General features: G+C 41.5%; 4 protein-coding genes and 2 long non-coding RNA genes across 18 annotated transcripts; 2 read left to right on the top strand and 4 right to left on the bottom strand.

The window, feature by feature from the left end:
• Positions 1 to 18: 18 nt before the first annotated feature.
• LOC116655569 lies at positions 19 to 824 on the bottom strand. The gene is made up of 2 exons (XR_004310635.1): positions 717 to 824; positions 19 to 637 (listed from the first exon to the last, which is right to left on the bottom strand). It is a non-coding gene; the product is annotated as an uncharacterized LOC116655569 (long non-coding RNA).
• On the top strand, positions 275 to 4250 carry LOC6502130 (rho GTPase-activating protein 15). 2 transcript variants are annotated; one of them, XM_001966118.4, is made up of 8 exons: positions 275 to 364; positions 416 to 607; positions 818 to 1013; positions 1068 to 1480; positions 1899 to 3349; positions 3414 to 3519; positions 3599 to 3781; positions 3998 to 4250. In XM_001966118.4, exons 5-8 carry the CDS (start codon positions 2125 to 2127, stop codon positions 4086 to 4088), a joined length of 1605 nt encoding a protein of 534 aa, XP_001966154.1. In that variant the 5' UTR covers positions 275 to 364; positions 416 to 607; positions 818 to 1013; positions 1068 to 1480; positions 1899 to 2124; the 3' UTR covers positions 4089 to 4250. The 2 variants fall into 2 exon arrangements, with proteins under 2 accessions (XP_001966154.1, XP_014759944.1); XM_014904458.3 differs by having other exon boundaries at positions 276 to 364; positions 3599 to 4250.
• Positions 4251 to 4766: 516 nt separating this feature from the next.
• On the bottom strand, positions 4767 to 7645 carry LOC6502279 (multivesicular body subunit 12A). The gene is made up of 6 exons (XM_001966117.4): positions 7421 to 7645; positions 6057 to 6306; positions 5840 to 5995; positions 5424 to 5775; positions 5143 to 5370; positions 4767 to 5081 (listed from the first exon to the last, which is right to left on the bottom strand). Exons 2-6 carry the CDS (start codon positions 6269 to 6271, stop codon positions 4962 to 4964), a joined length of 1071 nt encoding a protein of 356 aa, XP_001966153.1. The 5' UTR covers positions 6272 to 6306; positions 7421 to 7645; the 3' UTR covers positions 4767 to 4961.
• A 72-nt stretch (positions 7646 to 7717) lies between these two features.
• On the top strand, positions 7718 to 9195 carry LOC6502131 (transcription initiation factor TFIID subunit 8). The gene is made up of 4 exons (XM_001966116.4): positions 7718 to 7983; positions 8043 to 8477; positions 8539 to 8667; positions 8726 to 9195. Exons 1-4 carry the CDS (start codon positions 7836 to 7838, stop codon positions 8980 to 8982), a joined length of 969 nt encoding a protein of 322 aa, XP_001966152.1. The 5' UTR covers positions 7718 to 7835; the 3' UTR covers positions 8983 to 9195.
• A 1742-nt stretch (positions 9196 to 10937) lies between these two features.
• LOC6502278 (troponin I) lies at positions 10938 to 21886 on the bottom strand. Of its 12 annotated transcripts, XM_032453502.2 has the most exons (10): positions 21723 to 21863; positions 19607 to 19642; positions 18859 to 19050; positions 18578 to 18706; positions 18388 to 18511; positions 14465 to 14565; positions 11944 to 11987; positions 11730 to 11871; positions 11594 to 11636; positions 10938 to 11146 (listed from the first exon to the last, which is right to left on the bottom strand). In XM_032453502.2, coding segments are annotated over exons 2-10 (792 nt in total). In that variant the 5' UTR covers positions 19622 to 19642; positions 21723 to 21863; the 3' UTR covers positions 10938 to 11144. The 12 variants fall into 12 exon arrangements, with proteins under 12 accessions (XP_032309393.1, XP_032309392.1, XP_032309391.1 ...); XM_032453501.2 differs by lacking the exons at positions 11594 to 11636; positions 14465 to 14565 and adding an exon at positions 17123 to 17223 and having other exon boundaries at positions 21723 to 21864; XM_032453500.2 differs by lacking the exons at positions 11594 to 11636; positions 14465 to 14565 and adding an exon at positions 15621 to 15721 and having other exon boundaries at positions 21723 to 21864.
• LOC116655568 lies at positions 19184 to 19598 on the bottom strand. The gene is made up of 2 exons (XR_004310634.2): positions 19419 to 19598; positions 19184 to 19305 (listed from the first exon to the last, which is right to left on the bottom strand). It is a non-coding gene; the product is annotated as an uncharacterized LOC116655568 (long non-coding RNA).
• Positions 21887 to 22409: the final 523 nt, after the last annotated feature.

Here is a 22409-nt window from a genome sequence, read left to right as displayed (position 1 = left end):
GGGTATCAAAGGTATATATTTTCGACGCTCTGTTTGCAGGTTTATTATGGTTTCAAATTAATATAATATATACATATATAATTAAAATAAATCAATGGATATTACAAATTTGTATAACTATACAAATTATAGGGTATTTTCTGCCTATTAATTGCCTAATTAGTTTCATATTTCTCTAATTACTTTTAAGTGAAATGGCAACTCTCTTATTTACCGTAAGCTGTAAACAAACTCCTCTGTTTAGAATTTTAATCCGATATTTCCTTGATTTTAGGAGATTTAATCTTTAAACTAAAGATTTCTTTAATTAAAAAGATGGTGAACACAAGAAGTATGCCATATACCGGAGGAGGAGGAGGAGGAGGTAGTTATTAAAGGCATAGAATAACAAGAAATAAACCACTTAGCATTGTAGGTCTTCCATTTTGGCTTCTAAGGATCGTTTTCTGAGGCCAGTTTTTTGGAAAAGGGAACAAAAATGGCTCCTAACTCTGGTGGATTAATGTTTAAACCTAGTCTTCAACAAAAGGACTGGAGGAAGGCCTTCAGAAGTTCTGAAAACCAAGAAAAGATCCACTGTTTCTAATCGCTGCTAATCATGTTACTGGTAAGTTGGCTGGAGGATCATGTGGCGTCCCTGGAATAACGACAAGGTGGCGACAGTTCGAACGACATTGTAAACTTGATTAGGAATGGAGGAGTTATATTGTATTTACCTTTTTGCGACAACCTAACCCATTAATATGGTGCAACTGTGCCCCCCATTTGTTTATTTGCATTGTAATTCCGATTCATCACTAATAGACGCTTTTTTCAGGCACTCCAACCCCATTGATAAGCTTCCGAAGACTGGTCAAGGCCCCGAAATGCTCCAGTTACCCACAAATTGGAAGAGTTCAAGACCCGCCCGCAGAAGCTATTGTCCGACCGTCTTAGCAAACAGAAACCGATGCGATATGGGATATATACACTATATATATAGAATATATCGCACTAAGTGGGTGATAGTTATGGTTGTGCACTCCTCGAATGCACTTTTCCCATTATAATCATATTTGTATTTGTAGTTGGACATTTGTTTGGCTCGCAGCCGGAGAGCCGCTGGCTTATCTTATCGGGCATGGTGGAGCGGAGCGAAGTGGGTGTTGTGTGCGGTAGTGGTGGTGGTGGTGGTGGTACCCCGCACGATAAGCAACCCGTCCCGGCCCTGCCAGGCCCGGGTATTCCGATTCTTGCTACTCGCCCAGTCAGTTGAAATCGGAGCTGCCTGCGAATTATCCAGTGTACACTACGAGCCGGCAATCCAGAGCTTGATACTGCGTCATTTGGAGGAATTCAGAGGAGTAGCCAGAGGAGGAGAAGAGGACACTGAGAAGGAGCAGCCACCAGAAGAAGCCGGACAAGTGGTGGTCACTTCTGTGGTCAGCTGTGGAGTTGCAGCTTCTGGAAGTTCGCACCTGATACTCGAAAAGCGGAAGAGGTGGGTGCTGCTACAGTGGGATTGTCCTTCATGCAAATGGATAATTGAATAGTCTTTTAAGTTATTAGCTTGTTAAGTTTATAAGAACACATTAAAGTGTAAAAAGTGAACCTTTGAACGGACATAAACATTGTAGTTGAACGAAAAAACTCGAATCACTTTGAAAAACTAGTTTATATCAATAATTTGAAGGTGGCGCGAACACTCCTTAAGATAAGCCGTCGCATCTTATCGCCGGAAGTACGCCTACTTCCCCATTTCTTTATTTTTATTTTCTGAACAAAGAGTTTTATTTTGTGACGAGTGGATGATGAACCAGGGACCACTGTAACTGCTATCTGGGATTCAATTCAATAGTCATAAACTAATTATATACCCACTTGTGTACATTCCGCATACTTTTCGTCCGTGCACCCAGGGGCGATATCAAAAATTCCCCTGACGTCACTTGCCACAACCGAGGCCGGGGATCATCGAGACACCGCTGGGAGTATGAGTAGAAGGAGGAGGAGGAGGAGGAGCGCTGAATATCCATTGCGATAAGTCCAAGTGTAGTCAGCCGAGACCAAATAAATTCCCTGAAACAGGGAGCGAGTGAGAGCAACACGAGGAGGAGGAGGAGGAGTTAGAGGAGAACCTTTGCCATGCAGGCGACTAACCAGCATCGACCAGTAACGCCTGGTACTCCGGACTCGGCGCACATAGTGATCGGTGCAGCGGGATTTGTGGCCCATGAGAGACGTCATCCCGGCGGCGGTAAGAGCCTCATGAATTGTTTTCGCGATCGTTCCTCGACCTCGTCGTCATCTAGCGCCCACCATCCTGGCTACTTGCGCGGCCACAGTGTCACGGCGGGTGCACTGTACCGCCTGGAGACCGCCAGCAACTCCAGTGGCTCCAGCAATCACCTGGACCGAGCCACCGGCGACTCTGGACGACCGGAGGCGGTGGTCCTGCTGCGCGAATTGAAATCCAAACCCAATAAGCTGGCCCTGCTCAAGAGCAGCAGCACCAAGGATCTCACCAGACTCTTCATCGACGAAGGCACCAACACGACTCTGGTGGTGTCCAACACCAGCCTGGATGTGTGCTCCTCGAACTCCAGCGCCACGAGCAGTCCGGCGGGCAGCAGACCCAAGGCCAGGGATCGTGGCTCCGCCAAAGAATGCTGCAGCACCTGCTCCAAGCGCTGGAGCGACCTCAAGCAACGGATGAACACCCTGGAGCAGGATCTGTTGGCGCAGACCTCCTACAGCCAGGAGTTGGAGGCGAAGGTGGGCGAGATGAGCCGCCAGTTGGAGGAGCTGATGCACGAAAGGGAGAAGGAACGAGAGCGGGAGAAACAGAGATCCACAGCCGGTGGCGGAGGCAGTGGCAGTGGAGGTGCTACTGGATTTGGGAAACGGAATCGCAACGGCAGCACGGGCAGTCCCAACGTAAGACCCTCCCGCCTGGCCGCCTGGATGAATCTGGCCAACTGGTTCAAGAGCCGGCCCAGCGTGGAGACGCTCCGCGAGAAGCGCATCTTCTTCGACGAGCCGTGCTTCGATACGGAACTGGAGCTGGTGCTCAAGCACGACCAGCATCGGACCGTGCCCCGGATCGTGGTGGACTGCTGTGATCTCATCGAGCACAAGTACCGCCGATCCACGCAGCCCATCGAGGGCATTTACCGACAGTGCGGTGACTACAACAAGATCCAGACCCTGCGCTTCGATATCGATGCCAACGACTACGAGGCACTGCGTCAGCCGGATGTGGATATCCATACGCTGACCGGAGTGCTCAAGCTGTTCCTGCGCGAGATCAAGAGTCCGCTGGTGAGCGTCAACGAGGCCAAGACCTTCATCGGATTGCCCAATCAGTGGTGTAAGTACATGCTACTCCGAGTGATAGCAGCTATACTATATTCCCGTCTGGTCTCCCATTGCAGTGCTCGTCGATCTCTACGTGAAGCTGGACTCCCTGAAGAGACTGATCCGCTCGCTGCCGGAGAGTAATCGGGACACCATGGACTACATCTTCGGGCACTTTAATAGGTAAGAGGATCCCCCTTTGAGGAGGGAGCTCTCAGTTCCATGACCCCCTTATTACCTCTTCTTACTCCCCCCCCCTTAGGTTAACCAAAGTGCCGCTCCAACATATCAGCGCAGAAACTCTGTCCATTTCGGTGACGCCGTCGATATTCCACACGGTGCCCCAGGGAGCCCATCTCCAGGACATCCAGCAGCTGCTGCGCGAGGGCGAAACTCTGGCCGACTGCGTCAAGCTGATGATAGAGTACCACGGGAGGATTTTCGAGTAAGTGAAGCAACCCGAGCCGAGGTCGTCCCTCCCCTCCCGATGGTGATTGGTGATGGTGCTTTGCTTCCCACTCCGCTGCTCCCGTTCTCGCCTCTGTGTTATTGTGGTCGTCTTTGAAGTTTCTTGCTAAACCACCATTCTGAATATTCCGAAACTCGAACCCGTCCTGTTCCCAACCCCCATCCTCCACTCCCACGTCGATCCAATCTACAGAAACACCGCCGATCGCCGCCACCGTCGCCTGAGTGTCCGGAACCTGAAGAAGACGCTCTCCCAGCCGGATCTCTTTCACAATTTGTTCTGAGGCGGAAGCGGGCAGGATGCAGCCACTCCTTGGAGGTCCTGTGCATAGCAGGGAACTAAACAGGGAAGATATTTTCTATTTTTTTTTAGTAATTGTAACTAGTATTAATATCTAAATGTAAACCATGACTAACTAAATGAATCCGCAAGAGAATCGCTTGTATATATAAATTTTATTTATTTGAACTGCTGGAGCTGGGACTGGGAAGGGAACTTGGGGGCTTCTGTGGGTAAGAATCTATGATTTCACAATACAGTCTATAATCGTCACTAGAGCTACCATGACATATATGTATATTTGTTTAAAAACCAACTGGTTATTGGGTGCTAAGTCGTACTGATCTATATTTGATATATGTGGGTGTGTAACTCCTAGGTGTATACATAATATTTGCTTTCGATCTTCTGATTTTGCCAATCCTCTACAGTCTAAACTTTCATCAACATTAACATTTAAACTTGAGACATACATAGGTGCTAGATGGGTCGGTAGATGGGTTTAAAGATTATATATCTTATGCGTGGGCATCTCGAATCAGTTCTCGAAACAATAATTTATATCTTTTACTCGAAGAGCTTTATGAATAACGAAAAAATGAACTCGGTTGATCACAATTTGCACTTTCTTCTGCCGATTATCGGATTATAGGAGGGGGATTTACGAATAAAACGAACAAAATCATGCTTCCATAATGAAAATGAGATATATGTATATATATCGAAGGCACAGGAATATTACACACAAGAGAGAACTGAACTCAAGTTCAAACAACTACTACTGGGATTGAGCTTAAACTAGACTAAAAATAAAATAATCAGCTGGATCGCTTATTAATTCCGTAATCTGAGTTATGCAATGATGGTGATGGTTGGTCTACTTGAAGAACGGGTTCTTCGATGCCGATGACTTCATGGTGCACAGTATCTGGCGTTCCAGCTGGAAGTCATAGTCCAGGTTCTTAAGTATCGTTGAGATTTCTGGCAGTGTGGGTATCTACATAAGACAAATCCCAATTAGAAAGGGATGCAATACATGAATCTAATACTTTCCATACCTCAGTTCCGGTTTGGTTGCGCTGCAACCTAACGTCCATCACAAAGGGCACCCCCTCCAGCTCCGTGTAGGTGCCCAGTGTTCCGGTTCCGCCGTAAGTACCTTTGCCGCCCGATGCTGATGCCGCCGCTGTCGCCGGTCGTGGTGGTGCCGGTCTTTGCGGCGAGTTGATCTGATAGTTCGCCTTAATCTCCTCATAGTCGTGATGCTCAGTCGGTGGCTGTGGCAGCTAAACAAGCAATTACTTTATAAACTATTTAATAAGATCAGGGACTAACTAACCGGTCCCCTGGAGTTGCGCTGTCCCTGCATGTTCAGCCTGTTCAGTGCCTGCTCCACCTCGCAGGTTGCCCCTGCTCCGTTTCCCGCTGGCAGTGGTGGCGGCATTCGCACCGGTATGGCCCCCGTCTTGTAGCAGATGAGGACGCCGTTTATGTCGCCAGCTAGCTTGAATCCATCGGGTGCCACCTTTAGTTTCGAGCAGAGAATGATGTCGGTGACGGCCTGGGTGACAGTGCCACGTTTGGAGAGCTTATAAGCGATCTGCCGCTTGCGCCAGGCCTTCTGGTCGCTGTCCGCCGTGCGGGAGAGAAGCGAGAACTCCTTGGGCGGCTGAGTCTTCTCGGCAATGACTCTACAATAATCAAAAGTGAATAAATTATGAACTAAACTCTTAAGAAGTCTAAAGAGAAACCCACTGTAAAGTTTCTACCACGTATTCCGGCAGTCCCTCCGACTTGGACAAACACAAATAGCGCGTGTTCTGGCGACCAAAGAGACTGTAATCCCGCCACAGATCCGCATCCGAATCCTGGTCGTAGGTGCGGTTAATGGCACTGAAGTTTTTGGGGCAACTAGAGAGTGGAAATACTTATTAGACCTCTATTTTATTTTTAAAATTGATTTTTGAAATACCGTTCAAAGTCCTCGACAATGTGGAGGGATGTTATGGGACGATTGTCGGGCAGGAAGCTCATGATGGAGTTGAAGACATTGGTGTTGCTGGTGGCCGAGCCAGCTCCATTCGAATCCATGTCTAGCGGTGATCCTAACAGAGCCGAGGAGTTCAAGCCACCACTGCCGCCCATAGATGATATTCCGCTCTGGATGTGCTTGCTCACCTTGTTCATCCTTTGGCTTCCAGGGCAGCTGCCTGTTCCTGAAACTTTTTCAAACAAAAATGTATGTAAGTTGTTTTCTTTGAAAGAAATATAGAAGCTAGAATGAAATATTTATCTCAGCTGGGATGGCAGGGGAGCTCTTATCAAAGATTTATTATTTTTGGAATCGGATTAGGCTCTATTACTATTTATTTTGGAGTCTCAGTCCAAATAACCGAGCAGGTGCAAGTTTGTGGGTACTTTTGGGGGGTAAACAAGTGCCCTCGGTAACATCTCTCGGGGTTTATAGCTTCTGTGCTTGTGTTTTTCTTTCTTTCCTCCCCACACGGTAGTGATTCATGATCTTGGTCTGGTCTGGGTTTTTTTTCGTTGGCTGGCATGGCATGGCATGGCATTCTTTTGTAGGTCGCCCCGCCAGGGCCAGGTCCGAGTTTCACTTTGGTCACATATGGGGTATATATCGGGGTAGATACATATATACGTGTTTCTGTAACGATCTCGAAGAGTGGCGTGGTCTCTCTCAAAAATAAACAAATCATCGAACTATAAGCACTTTTTCACAGTGTATATGAAGATGCCTCTCTACTTTTTATTTCAATTTCCCCAATTGTCAATGGCCCCTATTTATTTTTGTTTATTTAATCCCCTGATAAGATATAACAATAAAGTACTTCCAACCCCTGAGTCATCATCGGGGGAGCATGGAAATACCGCAGAATGTTTAATAACAAACTGGGAAGTGGGAGCTAACCAGAGAAGGCATCAAAGGCCAGACAAAGAGTCCTCTAAGGCTTCCTTCTTCCCCCAAAGAGGAAAGAGTTTGGCGGGCTCCCGAAAGACAAAGAAGAAGCCCTCACATACACACTCCAATGGTGGAGTGGCTAATGGACGATAAAGTGGAACACTTGGAGCTTAAAAATAGAAACCGTTCAAAAATAGCTTTTTTCTGGAGTCCACTGTGGCCCGGAGGGAAAGTCGATAGGGACTTTTTTTCTCTCTAGCACTCATAGGGCCTGGCATTTGGCATGAAAATTTTCAATTAAAAGTGCAAATTAAATGGAAATATTGAAAGGCCAATGCGTCAGTGGAGGCACAGCATCCGCGCGCACACACACCCAAACCAAACCAAACCAAACCAGAATATATACACACACGTACTTTGTACAATTAATAACTCCCGATAGAACCGATGCGATCCAATTGCTGAAGGGGGGACCTCTTTCTTTGATTCCCGGGGACCACGAAGTTAGTTCACTTTTAGTCTGCGTTCAATTCTGCGGCCGGTTGACGCGCTCTCTGCTGGCCGGGCCGCTTTTTAACTGCATCTAATCGGACAATTAGATTCTCCACCGCTTTTTTAGTTCGTTTTAAATCTATTGTTTTGGAAACAACAATAACAAAAAGTTGGAGGCGGAGTAACAACTATATCGATATATCGATAACACTATACAGTTGAGTTGGCAGGTACAACCGTTTAGTGAAAGGGCCATCACTAGCCGATACTCGTCCGGCCATCTCGAAATATTTTAAAAACACACACATTGTTGTTTTGTTTTTGAAATAAACAATTGAAATGGATAAGGTGGAGACTGTCACGGTGCCCCATGTAGATGCGTACAGAAGGCTGTTGAACAAGGTCATATCCCAACTGATGCTGGACAAGGGAGCCGGCCAGGCAAGCCATCAGTGTTTGGAGACGCTCACCCAGATGCTGCAAGCCCGTAAGTATTTATTGTTGCTTTTTAGGGAAAATACTTTAATGGCTTTTATTTATTTTCAGTTATTGTAGAGATTGGCAACTCGGCGCACAACTTTTGCGAGCTGAGTGGTCGCACCATGCCCACCGTGGGCGATGTTAGCCTGGCGTTGATCAACATGGGGATTTCCATCAGTAGCCTGGATCCCTATATGCGGAGTGAAAAGCACGCGCCCATTCCCCTGCCGCCACAACAGACGCAGCAGCGCCAGCTTAATTTGCTCCAGGCGGGCAGCAAATCCTCCCACCCGCATTATGTACCGAGCTACTTTCCATCCATGCCGGATCCCCACGCCTACATACGGACTCCCACGCACAAGCAACCGGTGACTGAGTACGAGGCCATTCGGGAGAAGGCCGCCTGCCAGAAGAGGGATATCGAAAAGGCGCTCACGAAATTCCTGTGCAAGACGTCCGAGACAAACAATCTGTTTCCCACGGAGGACAACATGTTTCCGTGTAAGTGAAGCCATGTCTGTCGTTGAATTCATGACACATTAATACTTATTTCCATTTTCAGTAATTGCCTGCAAGCCCGCTTTTCCACCCTATGCTGCCGCCTTGAATCCCACGGATCAGGTATTTGACTTCGAGGAACTGGAGTACCATTACCTGGTTGCCAATCGAACTGAAGATGTACCCAGCAAAGGTAAGACTTACTGTTTATATTTAAATCATACAACTATTCATGGAAGATGCTTTCTCAGAGGACGGCGAGGAAGGCGACAGCGAAAACGAAGAGCTGGAAGGGGACAAGTCAAAGGAAGAGAAGCCCGAGCTGGAAATCAAGCCAAACTCCACCACCAACAAAGCCATTTTAGAGAATCCCAACATAGACAATCCCTATTTGCGAGCCGCCACCCTCCCCAAGCGCTCCAAAACTGTAGGATCAGCGCCGAGTCGTAGTCTGTTGCCGAAAACACCCACGCCTTCTACCTTGGAAATAACCAAGAATAGTTCATAAAAGTGTAATATGTAATATTGTAGCACATATATTAGACTGTTTGCATTTTTTTAAGAAGAAAGTAATTTGTGTGAAAATCAATTAGACAATGTTCACGTCACCAATACTTTGTAAGCTGAAGTTTTTAATAAAATAATTGTGTAAACTTTGTGTATTCGAAACAGGCGATACTTACAATTCAACTCGCCTTAGACTCACATTTTCATGATAGTATCCCTCATACCTTTATTTCTTGGGAAGGTGGGGAAAACAGAAAAGTCAGAAACCCCCACTGTTGTAGCAAAAATTGGAAAAATTTTAAAATGGTATTTAAGCTATATTTTGAATAAGGAAACCCGGCAATTGAAGCCCTGATTACAAAATGGTACTTCGTTTCCTGATCGGAGTTAAATTGGCTGAGCTATGGCTACCGGAAGGTGGGGAAACCGGGAAAGTCAGAAAACCCCTCATTTTTGCAGGGGAACCCCTTGCAAAAATTGGAAAAATTTTAAAATGGTATTTAAGCTATATTTTGAATGAGGAAACCCGGCAATTGAAGCCCTGATAACAAAATGGTACTTTGTTTCCTGATCGGACTTAAATTGGCTGAGCTGTGGCTACCGGAAGGTGGGGAAACCGGGAAAGTCAGAAACACCTCATTTTTGCAGGGGTACCCCTTGCAAAAATTGGAAAAATTTTAAAATGGCATTTAAGCTATATTTTGAATGAGGAAACCCGGCAATTGAAGCCCTGATAACAAAATGGTACTTTGTTTCCTGATCGGAGTTAAATTGGCTGAGCTATGGCTACCGGAAGGTGGGGAAACCGGGAAAGTCAGAAAACCCCTCATTTTTGCAGGGGAACCCCTTGCAAAAATTGGAAAAATTTTAAAATGGTATTTAAGCTATATTTTGAATGAGGAAACCCGGCAATTGAAGCCCTGATAACAAAATGGTACTTTGTTTCCTGATCGGACTTAAATTGGCTGAGCTGTGGCTACCGGAAGGTGGGGAAACCGGGAAAGTCAGAAACACCTCATTTTTGCAGGGGTACCCCTTGCAAAAATTGGAAAAATTTTAAAATGGCATTTAAGCTATATTTTGAATGAGGAAACCCGGCAATTGAAGCCCTGATAACAAAATGGTACTTCGTTTCCTGATCGGACTTAAATTGGCTGAGCTATGGCTACCGGAAGGTGGGGAAACCGGGAAAGTCAGAAAACCCCTCATTTTTGCAGGGGAACCCCTTGCAAAAATTGGAAAAATTTTAAAATGGCATTTAAGCTATATTTTGAATGAGGAAACCCGGCAATTGAAGCCCTGATTACAAAATAGTACTTCGTTTCCGGATCGGACTTAAATTGGCTGAGCTATGGCTACCGGAAGGTGGGGAAACCGGGAAAGTCAGAAAACCCCTCATTTTTGCAGGGGAACCCCTTGCAAAAATTGGAAAAATTTTAAAATGGTATTTAAGCTATATTTTGAATGAGGAAACCCGGCAATTGAAGCCCTGATTACAAAATGGTAGTTTGTTTCCCGGTCGGACTTAAATTGGCTGAGTTATGGCTACCGGAAGGTGGGGAACCCGGATAAGTCAGAAAACCCCCAGTTTCAAAGGGGAACCCCTTAAAAAAATTCAAAAAAATTGAAAAAAAGTCAAATAAAGCGGATGATGAATGAGTATAGCTGAGGAAAGAATGTATGAGACTCTGTCTGTTTCTTTTTTTGTAATTTAATTTAATTTACATTAAAAAATATAATTTGTAAATAATGAAATATAATCAATAATTCATCAAGGTGATCAGATGTTTGGCTGTTGTTTGGATCGTTGATCTGAATTATTTCTGTAGCAGTTGAGTTTTGAGTTTGAGTCTGAGTCTGAGTATTTGATTGTGATTTCGAGTTGATTTAGTTGTTCAGTTGCTGTTGTTGCTGTTTATTGACTTCAATCTGTTAAAATCCATTGTGACAAATATATACGGTTTGTAGATATATATTTAAATAGATTTATATAAATTGGTATTGCTTCAGATAATTGTTGTATTGTAAATAATTTCAATTATTGTTTAGGGCGGGAGTCACGGGTCAGTGGACACTAGTGGACGTGTGGACACTTAAGCTTCGGCCTCAACCTCCTCCTTCACCTTGGCATCACCGGGCTTGCCCTTGGACCAGTCGGGTTTCTTCTGCTCAGCGGGAACCGGAACCGGAACAGGAAGTGGCGCACAATCATGATGGAATAGACAAGAAAATATATCGGAATTAGTGATCGGAAATCGTAAACGGGGTAAGTCCACAAATAACATATCTGTATAATAACTACATTGTGATCTACATTTACATACATAGTGTTGTGTAGTGCATCAAAAAATTTATGAATTTTTTCTAAGATTCTAGAATCGTTTTCAAAAAAAACATTTCAAGTGATTTCAAACACATCCCATTGATTCAGACACTATAACTACAGACTAATGACAGCTACGAGTTGACAAAGAGACAGATATATATACGAATAGAAAGAGAAAGAGAGACATAGATCAGTGTGCGACAAGGACAGGTGCACTGACAGGTGCTCAAAACAAAAGGATCTGGTGAACAGGATACACGCACACACACACACTAGTTGTCCTTACACTTTTTGGCTTGCTTTAGCACAGCGGCATCTTTTATCTTTTTCTAAAGATATATAGAGATAAATGTTTGATCATCGTCGCAGATAGATAGATAGATATATTTTAGAAGACTATGCAACACTGGCATCGCACTTACCTCCTTCTCCTCCTCCTCCAGCGTGAACTCCTTCTTCTTCACCACCTTGAGCTGGTTGCGGAAGTTGAACTCAGCGGCCTTCTTCTGCAGCTTGGCGAATTTGTTTTCGTATTTGGAGACCTTCTTCAGGGCTGGCTTGACGCTGTTAATCGAAATAACAATCGATTAGTTATCAATTTTAAATCTATTAAGCTCTTTTTATTGAGATACTTACAACTTGCCGCGAAGATCGTTAACTTGGGCATTGAGATCGTTGATCTGTGTTCCAGAGAGTTGGGAAGAGAAAGGTATACCAGTTAATAAAGGTTAATCGATAGTTATCGATCGGTCTATCGACACATAAATGCTACTGCTACTATCAAAATCAAAATGCTGCAAGAAGAATTCTTGGACTCACGGGGCAAAAGCATGCTTGGGATGCAGACATATTACGGTATTTGAGGAGCATACTCTACCAATTCTACGCACTACGACTTATGCTAAATGCGAAGCGTGCTGGAGGAGTGAGTGCGAGCAAGAGAGCAAGCGAGCGAGCGGGCCAGCCATACGAGCCTATCCAATTTTAATTTTCTTTTTTTTTTTTAATATATTTTTTATGCCTAGTGGGGAGAGTAACGGGGACAGTGGCGGTGATTGGTTGGTTAATTGATTGATTGATTGGTTTTCTTTGGCTTTGCTTTTCTTTCTCGTTGATTGAACAGCATAACATCCAAATGTCGATTTCTTTTGCTTTAATGCTTTATTTGTAATTTTATAAGGAATATTTTGATCGTTTATACATATATACACTAGACAGAGACAGTTATACAGAGTCAGAGAGATAGATATATAGACAAGATAGTCATTGTTGAGTGAGAGAGAGAGAGAGAGAGAGACAGATCGAGCGACGTTGGCCTGCCTGCAACTGGAATAATGGAAATGGAACGGAAGTTGAACATAGAACTGAAACTGAGACGACTGGGCTGAGGTACTGCTTAACGGTAATCTGATCGAAAGGTCTCCTCTGCATTTTTGCTTTGCTTTGCTTGCTCCCTTCATTATTTTGTTTTGTGTTGCTTTTTCTTTGGTTTGTTGTTTCTATTTCTTTAGATTTGTTTGTTCGGCTGCGCACGCAGTTTACGTTGCGGGATCGTGTAACGGTAAACGGTAATCGGTAATCGGTAAATCACGTTTAGTGGGTCTAGCATTAAGTGATTCAATCGAGAAGTAATCGACGCTTGGCTTTTATGCTCTTCAACTTTTGGACTTGGCTTATATTCATTTTGGCGGAGAATTATAGAAATGCAGAAATAATTGACAGACAGAAAGAGAAAGAGAGAAAGACAGAGAGAGAGAGAGATAGAGAGAGAGAGAGACATACAGAGACAGAGATAGACAGAGTGTGAGCGGCAATGAGAAAAATTTACACAAAACATTATTTACAATGAAGTGTGATGGGTGTTTTGGTGGTGGGCGTGGACATGGACGTGGGCGTAGGTGGACAGTTGGGGGCGTGGCTGGTCAGGATATCGGTTTCGGTGTAATTCGTAATTGAATTTTTTCTTCTATTTTATCTTTTACTGCTGCATGCAATTTTACGCGTGTGTGCGTGCGCTTGCGTGTCTTTTTGGGCGTGACTGTACTTTTTATTTTCGGGTGCTTGTGTGCTATTATTGTGTATTTTGTGATTATGTGCTTGCAATTGTATTTATGTGTTGTTGTGGCTGTTTTTCTTATTGTATTTGTAGAGCGGACGCACAGACTTAGGTGCAGTTTTTTCAATAAAATGGCGACAACGCGTCGGCAGCGGCACAAACAAATATATATTGGTTACAGTTAAGAAAAAAAAGAAAATTAAACACACACAAAACAAAGTTCACAAATGGTGCAACAAACTAGTTATCTTGCTGTTGTTGTAGTTGTTGTTGTTGTGCAAATTACTAAATTCTACGTTGCTGTTTATTGTTGTTTCTGGGGTGTATGTGTTGGATTGCCAGTTGATTGATTGAATTTTAATTAAAAAAAAATCAAGAGACAGAAAACAAGTGCCAGGCCAGTAAGTTGTGCATTTACAATTTTTGGTTTTTTGGAGAAGACTTAACCTCTCTCTATATGTTCGGACATAACCTCACACTGACTGGAGTGACACTGTTGTGAGACTCGGCATCTGGTCACACTGGGGGGGAGAGTCGATAATGAATCGATAACGGTTGAATGGCAATCCTTGCTGATTCGTGTTTCCGTCTTGAGTTTTACGTTTTTGATTTAATTTTTATTTAATTTTTTAGTTAAACGTGAGTAACAATCGAAATAGAAATCAAACAAGGAGTAGTACGAATTGTAAAATAGTCACGATTGTGTGTGCACACCCACACTAACATATATATTTCTGTATATATATATAGATCGGGGCACAGGTGTGAGAAAGTCATGTAAAACAGATATTTTGTTCAATATGATGCGCATTCAACAATTAAGAAAGAAACAACAAAACTAAACGGAATTGAACGGAAACGAACATGATATACTAGAACTCAAATGAATACTTCAGATTCAGATTTAGATTTTAGTTTTTTTTTTGTTTTTGATTGAATTGAATTAAATTTAGTTGCATGTTGCATTCTATCTTAGGTGAGTTGTTGAATATATATTTTTTTTTGATTGATTTGTTCTTTTGTATTCAGAGTTTTTTGACATTGATATTGATATTTGATATTGAGAACGATTTGAAATTTAAATTGAAATTGTTGCAGTACCTCCCAGTCTTTTTTCCTGACTTCGTATTCCAGATCCCATTTCTGGCCTTCACAAATATACATACGCTCGTAATACTCTTCGCAAATCTCTTGCAATTCGCCTGCAAAAACATTTTATTGTTTGGGATTTGGTATTTTGATATTTGTTTTCAGTTTTTCGGTTTTCAGTTTTCATATATATATATATTTTTTTTGATTATCAATTGTTGTCATTGTTGAAAGTTCGACGATTGGTTGGTAAAAGTTCTAAATCTAGGTATGACTTAAGTTATGATTGCATTTACTGTTTATAGAGTTTTATTTTGGTTTATCGCATAATGATTACTGATATATCATATCGTTTTGCATTTTGTGGTTTTTCGCAGCTTCATTAGATGTTATGTGTTCGATGAGTTTTTCAATATTTTGGGTTTACGTCAGCAACTCTTGCAACGGAACAAATCGGAACGAAACGGAATGGCACACCACGTAGTGGATGAAAAACGGAACGGAAACGGAAACGGATTCTTAAGCAATCGTTACGGTTTACGTTATTGGCACGTTACATTTTATTTATTATTCAGGTTTAGTTTTAGAAGACAATTAATCGTTGTCAGATATTTCCTAAAAGCTTCGACTTCGGCGTGCCGAATATTTTTTGGTGGGGGCTTTGCTTTTTTTCGAAGGGACCATAGTTCCATAGTACCGGACGAATATTTATTATTTACACGGGCGGTATGGGAACTAATGCCCCTCCATATAATTTTTTTTTTTTGGTCATAGTTTGAAGCACGCGCCAATGCGAAAAATTATATATAATATATTTTCTGATTTTCGGTTTCTGTTGTTTTAGCGCAGTTAAAAAACAATATCAAAAATTAGGTAAAAGAAAATAATTATCGCAGTAAAAAACTAAAAATATGATTAGGAAATATTTAGAAATGAAATCAATTAATTAAATACCAAGGGCATAATTGTAAATTAAAGTTATGATTAATATTCGATTTATATATATGTAAAATATCTTATAATTCTTTTTTGGTTTTTTTTTTTTTGGCTTGATAAGAAAATAAGAAAAAAACATTCGATTTTGGTTTTCTTTTTTTTTGTAGTTTTTTTGTTTTTTTTTTTTTTTTGGGTGCATGGCAAAAGTTTGTAAATCTTTTGGGGAATTTACCTCTTGGGCCTTGACTTTCTGCACGTGTTCTAAATCAAACTTATCGCCCTCCAAATTGTAAACGCGTTGCCAATATTGTTTGCATATTGTTTGCAGTTCGGCTGCGGTAAACGGTAACGGTAACGTAGCGGTATCGGTATCGGTATCGGTAACGGTAATAGTGGCGTTTACGTCATGTTACAATTACGTAACAATCACGTTATTTAGAAAAAAATATATTGTTTTCGTGTGCGATTGTATTTGATGTTTTTTTTGTATTTTGTATTTTGTGTAAATGAGTACGGATCAAAGAAAGATATAAAGAGTAAAAGATTTGGAAAGAAAGAAGAGATAGAGGGTTTTTTTTTATCGGGGAAAGATAGAAGAGAAAGTGAGATAGAGAGATAGAGAAAGAGTGGTGTAAAGACAGAGACAGATAGAGTTAAAAAGTATAGAAATGGAAATAGATATAGTGATTGTGATACAGATAGAGATAGAGATAGATAGACGACGTTGGTATCGTTTTCGATTTAAATTTGGTTTTTGTTTGTTCGTTTGATTTTTGATTTATTGTGTGGTTGGCGCGTTTTCGAAAAAAAGAAGGATTAGATTAAGATTTCATTAATATAAAGTTATAGATTGAACTCGATCTTTATCACCTACAAATGTTGTGTTTATTGTATTACTTGTTTCTTGAGTTTTGAGTTTTGTGCCACATGAGTTGTGATTTTCGGTGTGTCTGTTGTATAAAAGTTTTTGTGCTGACTGTACTTTTGTGGTGACTGTATCTCCTAATCTCTGGTCACACTAGAAGCCCCCCATCTAACAGCTTCATTTCGTTTTCTTTTCTTTTCCCGGTGTTAGTAAGAAAATCACAAATATACAAAAAACAGTTCATGTGATTCAGCTACAAGACAAAAAGCCAAATAACTTGTAGACACAAAAAGCTTATAGCTAAAGCCGCAAAAAGCAAAAAAACACACAAATACAGTGATGTCAAAAATAGGTATCATCAGCATTTGTTGCTATCGACTTTTGGGTTGGAGTTAGTATCTCAAAGCAGCGTTGTTACTTTCGATCGAATCTATTTGGGTTTACTGAATCGATCTGGAAGCCTTAAACTTAAATTAGTTAGCTGCCTCGAATAGGACTCTACTTTCTATGTGGTATATACTCTGGTTGAGAAGTGCAATTCCTTTTCGGTTTCTGGTTGCCTCGTTTCGAAGAAGCTCTCTTCCGAACCAATTTCACAAAAAAAGAATACGGTTTTTGGGTTAACACTACGATTTCTACTGCTATTTGTCCGGACATTGTAGACAACACACACACACTCTGGTATTGGTAATTTGAAGATTGTGTGCAGCTCGAAAATATTTTCATATATTTTTTTGGGCTGATGGTGCTGCCTTGGCTGCCTCGGCTACTAAAATATAGTACTAGTAACTGGTATATATTATCGACAAGTTCTACAAGATCGGCGATAGAGAAAGAGAGTGATGGAGATTCAAAAACTATCCGCTTGCCTCATAGTCCTTTCTGGCTACCTCGTGTTCGAGATCGTACTTTTCAGACTCCAGCTTAAGAATCTTACTGTGGTAGTCCTGACAAGCTTTCTGAATTGTATCTGTTGGAACGAAGTGTGGTTATCAAAGGGTTCGATCTACATGTTTTGGGTATTTATGTTTTTTTTTATATATTCTTTTTTTTGTTGTGTGTGTGTGTTTGTTTGTGGGGTGGGTGTGTCTTTGTTGTGTGTTGTTTTTGAGGAAATATGTAGTGTTTTTTTGATTCTGATCTATCTTGGAACCTAAACTCAATAGAGAGACCACCTGCATTAATCGGGTGAGTATGTAGGCTATTGCTTTCTGTACAGTTTTAGTGCAAAATATATATATATATTGACTTTTCACGAACATTGATATATAGAATAGTATATATAGTAGAGTGTGCGAGAGAGATAGTGCGTAGAGATATATAAATATTTAGATAGAGAGATAGCTAACAGAAGGTGTACGAGTAGTTGTAGTTGTTAAGCGTTAACTTTTGATTTTGATCGAGGATTGATTTAGATATAGGCATTATATTTGGTATTATAGTAGAGTGTTCGTGTACCTCAACATCCTTGCGTTTAACAACATACTCAAGATCATATTTCTGGTCCTCCAATTTACAAATCCTGTCATAGTGTTGCTTGATCAGAGTTTTGAGTGTGTCTGTTCACGAATGGTTTGGATATTGGATGGATGGTTGGTGGTGGTTGTGGTGTTGGGTTTGTTGGAATTGGGTTCGTGTATCGGAGTGTTGGTGTTGCGTTGTGGAGAGTGGATTGTGGATAGTGGAGAGTGTGTGTTTGTGTGTAGGTGTGTTGGGGGTTTCATGGATTTCAATCATGGGCAAAAAAAAGAGATAGAGATAGAGACACATTTAGATAATTGGTATCACACAGTTGTTTCCTGTTTTTTAAATGCATTTCCGCTATTTTCGTAGATCCGCTAAGGAAGTTGATTATCCTGTTTGGTTATGACTTCATGTGTGTGTGTGTTCTAGTGTGTTTTTTGTGATGTATGTATGTGTGTGTATATGTATGCGATAGATGACACTTGTTCAACTTTCAGTTATCGATTTATATTTATCGGCAGTTTAGCCTACAAATCGGAGCCAAAAAAGGTCTCTCCAATTGGTAGACTAAACTGATTATTAATTCATGTGGTTTCTTTTCAGGTTATATAATTTTTTTTTTTCATTTTTATTTTCAGACATCCAGCCGATCGAGGACCGAGGAACTCACCTTCGCTGGCATCGCTGAGATTCCTGGGACTGCCGCAACGTTCTTCAATGATGCGTCTACGTTCAGCCGCTTTGCGTTCCTGTTCTTTCTTCAGCTCCTCAGCGGCTTTCTTACGCAGCAGCAACTATTCGAGGGTAAATATATTATATAAGATATATCTAATACCAATAGACTTGTAATCGTAACTCACCCTGAGTTTCTTCTTCCTCTCTGGGGTCATGAAACCCTTCTTGGCCTTCTTGGCCTTGGAGGCTTCCTCCATGCGCTTGCGCACCTCAGCACGCTTGCGCTCGATCTCAGCCTGTTTAGCCTTCTTAGCCTGAAATTCAAATTGAGATCAGCAATCGGGCACTTCCCAGCCAACACACTTTCTACACTTTCGAAGACGGTAATACGGAAATATGGAGACGTAGACATGGACATGGACGCTGAATGCTAAACGTGGACACAAGTACACGTACACAAGTGTACCTCCTCGGCCTTCACTTTCGGATCGTTGGGATCCTTGGGCGGACCGGCCGGCGCAGCGGCAGCAGCGGGTGCCGCCTTACCATTGGCAGCCGGCGCAGCGCCGGGCTTGGCTGCTGCGGCGGGAGCTGCTGCGGGCGCCGCCGGTTTGGCTGCAGCCGCTGCCGGTGCCGCGGCCGGAGCTGCTGCCTTTTTCTGTAAAGAAAATTAATAAATTTCAGAATTAATTTTAATATTAAAATGTATATTTTTAAGCAAACAGAAACAAGCAAAAAAGGAACGCAAAAATAAAGCACTGAGACAGAGACACACATTAACGATAACAGACTTTCGATTGTCGATTTTTAAAACTTGACGGTTATCATTATCGGTGCCAACTGCATAAGCGATCCTTTATCGGAACAGTAGGTATCGGAAAGATATCGGTATTGGGGGGAAGCAGCTGCGATCCTGTAGAAGCAAGAGAAAGGCATTTTTTGGCAAATGGATTCAGGAAATCGAGATCGAGTGATGGCGATGAGGTGGCATGATAAGATCTATGGGATTATGAAGTCCTAACTTACCGTTGTCGCATTCAGTGTCCAACGGAGACCCGGTCACAGTCCGTTCATCATATCCACTCCGAAGAACCGCATTCCGATTCGAAATTGCATGGCATCCAACAAAAAAACAGTTTACTGCGGATAGAGGTCAAAGGTTAATCCTTTTGCCTTCGGATGGTTTTGTTTTGAGTTTCGATAACTTACCTCACCTCATCATCAGCCATTTTGATTTGTGTTTTTGGTTACTGGAAAATAAAACGAAGAGAAAAGCAAATAGTAAGTCTCAAGGAACTTGAACTGGAGGTAAAATAAAAATTGGATTTGGAAATGTTTCGATGACATCATTCCCGATTGTCCCATATCTATATCCTATATATGTAGTATTATTTTTTTGTATATGTATGGCATCTGTTCCATAAATCAGTCAGTAGCTCTCTCCCACGCACTCAGTCCTCCTACGATCTCTACGGCGTACCACAGTGCGTATGCGCAATACTTATGGCGGCGTATTACGTATACGCACCGTTGCCTCATGCCGTATATGGGGGCAGCCCCAGACAACACTCACACACACACATACACACGATTTTGCTCTCTCCTTTGATCGTTTTTTTCGCTCTCATTTACTTTGGCGTGGGTGTTTTTGTTATTTTTTTTGTGTTTAGCCTTTTTTTTTTGGCAATCTCTTCGGGCTTTCTCTCTTCGATATCCGATTTCACGATGGATCAGGGAAAATATCAAGAGAGAACTTATAGCCAGCTGATCTTGAGTTAATTAATTTATGATTTTTAAAGTTTTCAATTAAGGGAATATATATTTATATATTATAGAGGTTTTTTAACAGAAATATATGATTTTCTGTAGCATTTTTTCAAGTTTATAACAAAATAATGGATTTCTGTAGAGTTTTGAGATAGAATTCTCTAAAGACTTCTCTATGAAATTTCTTTATAATTTAGATAGTTGAAAAAAACTAAATGAAATACTACAAATTTAAAAATAAATAAAAATTTTAAATTCTCCATCTATCACATAGCCTAAAAACCTCTATAGATTACAGAAACTATCTAGTAGATATCTAGTAGATTCATATTATTTCGAAACATTTTCGAAACATAGCCAGAAAGCATATTACCACACCATATGGCTGAAAGCTATAGGCTGTGCATAAATATAGACCTGAATTTCCTTCAATTTTCCGAGAAGAAAAAGGTGTGAAAAAGTTCTGACAATGACGACCTTCGGGCATACACTCTATACTATATATACTGAAAAGATATAGACGCAGAGTGGGACGATTTTGTTGAGCAAAAGTTGAAATCTCCATTTAGCATTGTGGCTATGGCTATGGCCTAAGGTGAGAGACAGAGATGGTATCTATTGTATCTTGTATCTGTGAGTTTTAAAAATAAACCTGTTGATAGATACACGAATATGGCAGCTATTTATGATTTCTACATTTGTTTATATATATTTTGGATAAAAAAAAACCCAAATCCGCCAAAGAAATGGAACAAAAAAATTGATTTAAAAAAAAGAGTATTTATCCAGATATTTTTTTTTAATAGATTTGTATCTATGTGTGTGAGTGTTTTGTGACCATGTGTGTGTGTGTGTGTGTGTGGGTCTTGATTTTTCTCTTGGGATTTCCTCTCTTGTGAAAATTCATTCGTTTAGTTCTATTTTGAGGCACTGGCTGAGGCAGCATTTTCAGCTTTTAGCTTTCCGAAATGTATCTTGTATCTTTGGGATACATTTTTAGCTTTCGCCACGCACACACACACACACACTCTCACACTCTAACACTCACACGCACAAACGCACATATTGCATTTGCTTACATAACTCAAAAATAAATAAAATATTTATAAAGAAAAAAAAATTAAAATTCACAAAAAAATAAAAGTCAAAAGTTTTGATTTTTTAAATTCCTTTTGGGGTTTAGTTTTTTTTTTTTTTATATAGTAATAGTAACCGGTAGACACTTGTTTTTGAAAACACTTGAAAAAAATATCAAAAAAATATAGTATTTGTTTTGTAGAAAAAAAATAGAAATATTTTATAGGAATCTCTATATCCTTGAGAGACTCGGGACACACACAAAATCCAAAAAAAACAAAATAGGCAGTTCCTTGGCACATCATTTTGTTTTAATTTTCCATTTAATTTTTTTTTTTGTTCTTTAATGTTTGCAACAATTTTTTTGTTTTGTATTGTTTTGTTGCATTTATATTTTTTTTTACGATAATTGAAGTTTCTTTTAGAGTTGGTCGTGATTTGATTTTGTTGCTTGTTGGGGGATGTTGCTCCGCTTCAAGCACTCACCTTCAAGGAATTAGAAAAAAAAGAAAAAAAATTCGGCTGTGCTGTCGATCACACGAATCGGATGATACTGAACGACACAAAAAGACTGAACGGTCCGACGATCCACGGCAGACTATATTCTAGTGGTCGGCCATTCAACGGATACGGATACGTGCTACCGTTCGTTCCGAAAGCTAACTGTTAAAACAAACACACACACACACACATACACTAAGACATACATGTATACTTACCGCCCACCTGCCCACCGTCCTTCACACAGCAGAGCGACAGAGAGAGCGATCGTCCCATCTCTAGTGGCTATTGGGGGCGGTTGGACGGCAGGTTGGGCGGCAGGAGGGTGCCTTGGCCATGTATCTGGGCGTGAGGCCTAAAAATAGATCGCCCCAAAATCGAAATGGATACCGAAAAACTGTTCGCCTCCAACGATCGTTTCCGAACACGAACCGCCGAAGAAGACCCGAACGAGATCCGAAGACCCTCCCGAATCAGAATCCGAATCCGAATGCGAATCCCAACCCGGCTGCAACGCTTGGAGAAGTATCTGTATCTGTGTGTGTGTCTATGGCAGTCACTGTGTGTGTGTGTGTGTGTTTGTATCTGTGTGAGTTGTGGTGTAAACGGAGCCGCTTGGAATTCAATGCATTGGATAAAAATAAATTTTGCTCCAGTTGAGAGCACGGCAGG

This window comes from Drosophila ananassae, chromosome XL, assembly GCF_017639315.1.
Source record: "Drosophila ananassae strain 14024-0371.13 chromosome XL, ASM1763931v2, whole genome shotgun sequence".
NCBI lineage: Eukaryota > Metazoa > Arthropoda > Insecta > Diptera > Drosophilidae > Drosophila > Drosophila ananassae.
The sequence above is the reverse complement of the archived record's forward strand: the minus strand, read 5'-3'. Positions and strand labels throughout refer to the sequence as shown.

What these genes read in the sequence shown, in the direction of transcription:
- LOC6502130 (XM_001966118.4), top strand. Translation starts at nt 2,125, where the DNA reads ATGCAGGCGACTAACCAGCATCGACCAGTAACGCCTGGTACTCCGGAC. An exon ending in ATCTTCGGGCACTTTAATAG is followed by an intron (nt 3,520 to 3,598) that starts GTAAGAGGATCC and finishes CCCCCCCCTTAG; the next exon opens with GTTAACCAAAGTGCCGCTCC. An exon ending in TACCACGGGAGGATTTTCGA is followed by an intron (nt 3,782 to 3,997) that starts GTAAGTGAAGCA and finishes TCCAATCTACAG; the next exon opens with AAACACCGCCGATCGCCGCC.
- LOC6502279 (XM_001966117.4), bottom strand. Translation starts at nt 6,271, where the DNA reads ATGAACAAGGTGAGCAAGCACATCCAGAGCGGAATATCATCTATGGGC. An exon ending in ATTGTCGAGGACTTTGAACG is followed by an intron (nt 5,996 to 6,056) that starts GTATTTCAAAAA and finishes TCCACTCTCTAG; the next exon opens with TTGCCCCAAAAACTTCAGTG. An exon ending in TACGTGGTAGAAACTTTACA is followed by an intron (nt 5,776 to 5,839) that starts GTGGGTTTCTCT and finishes TGATTATTGTAG; the next exon opens with AGTCATTGCCGAGAAGACTC.
- LOC6502131 (XM_001966116.4), top strand. Translation starts at nt 7,836, where the DNA reads ATGGATAAGGTGGAGACTGTCACGGTGCCCCATGTAGATGCGTACAGA. An exon ending in CACCCAGATGCTGCAAGCCC is followed by an intron (nt 7,984 to 8,042) that starts GTAAGTATTTAT and finishes ATTTATTTTCAG; the next exon opens with TTATTGTAGAGATTGGCAAC. An exon ending in TGAAGATGTACCCAGCAAAG is followed by an intron (nt 8,668 to 8,725) that starts GTAAGACTTACT and finishes ATGCTTTCTCAG; the next exon opens with AGGACGGCGAGGAAGGCGAC.
- LOC6502278 (XM_032453501.2), bottom strand. An exon ending in CGAAAGTGAAGGCCGAGGAG is followed by an intron (nt 18,707 to 18,858) that starts GTACACTTGTGT and finishes TTTGAATTTCAG; the next exon opens with GCTAAGAAGGCTAAACAGGC. An exon ending in AGAGGAAGAAGAAACTCAGG is followed by an intron (nt 18,512 to 18,577) that starts GTGAGTTACGAT and finishes ACCCTCGAATAG; the next exon opens with TTGCTGCTGCGTAAGAAAGC.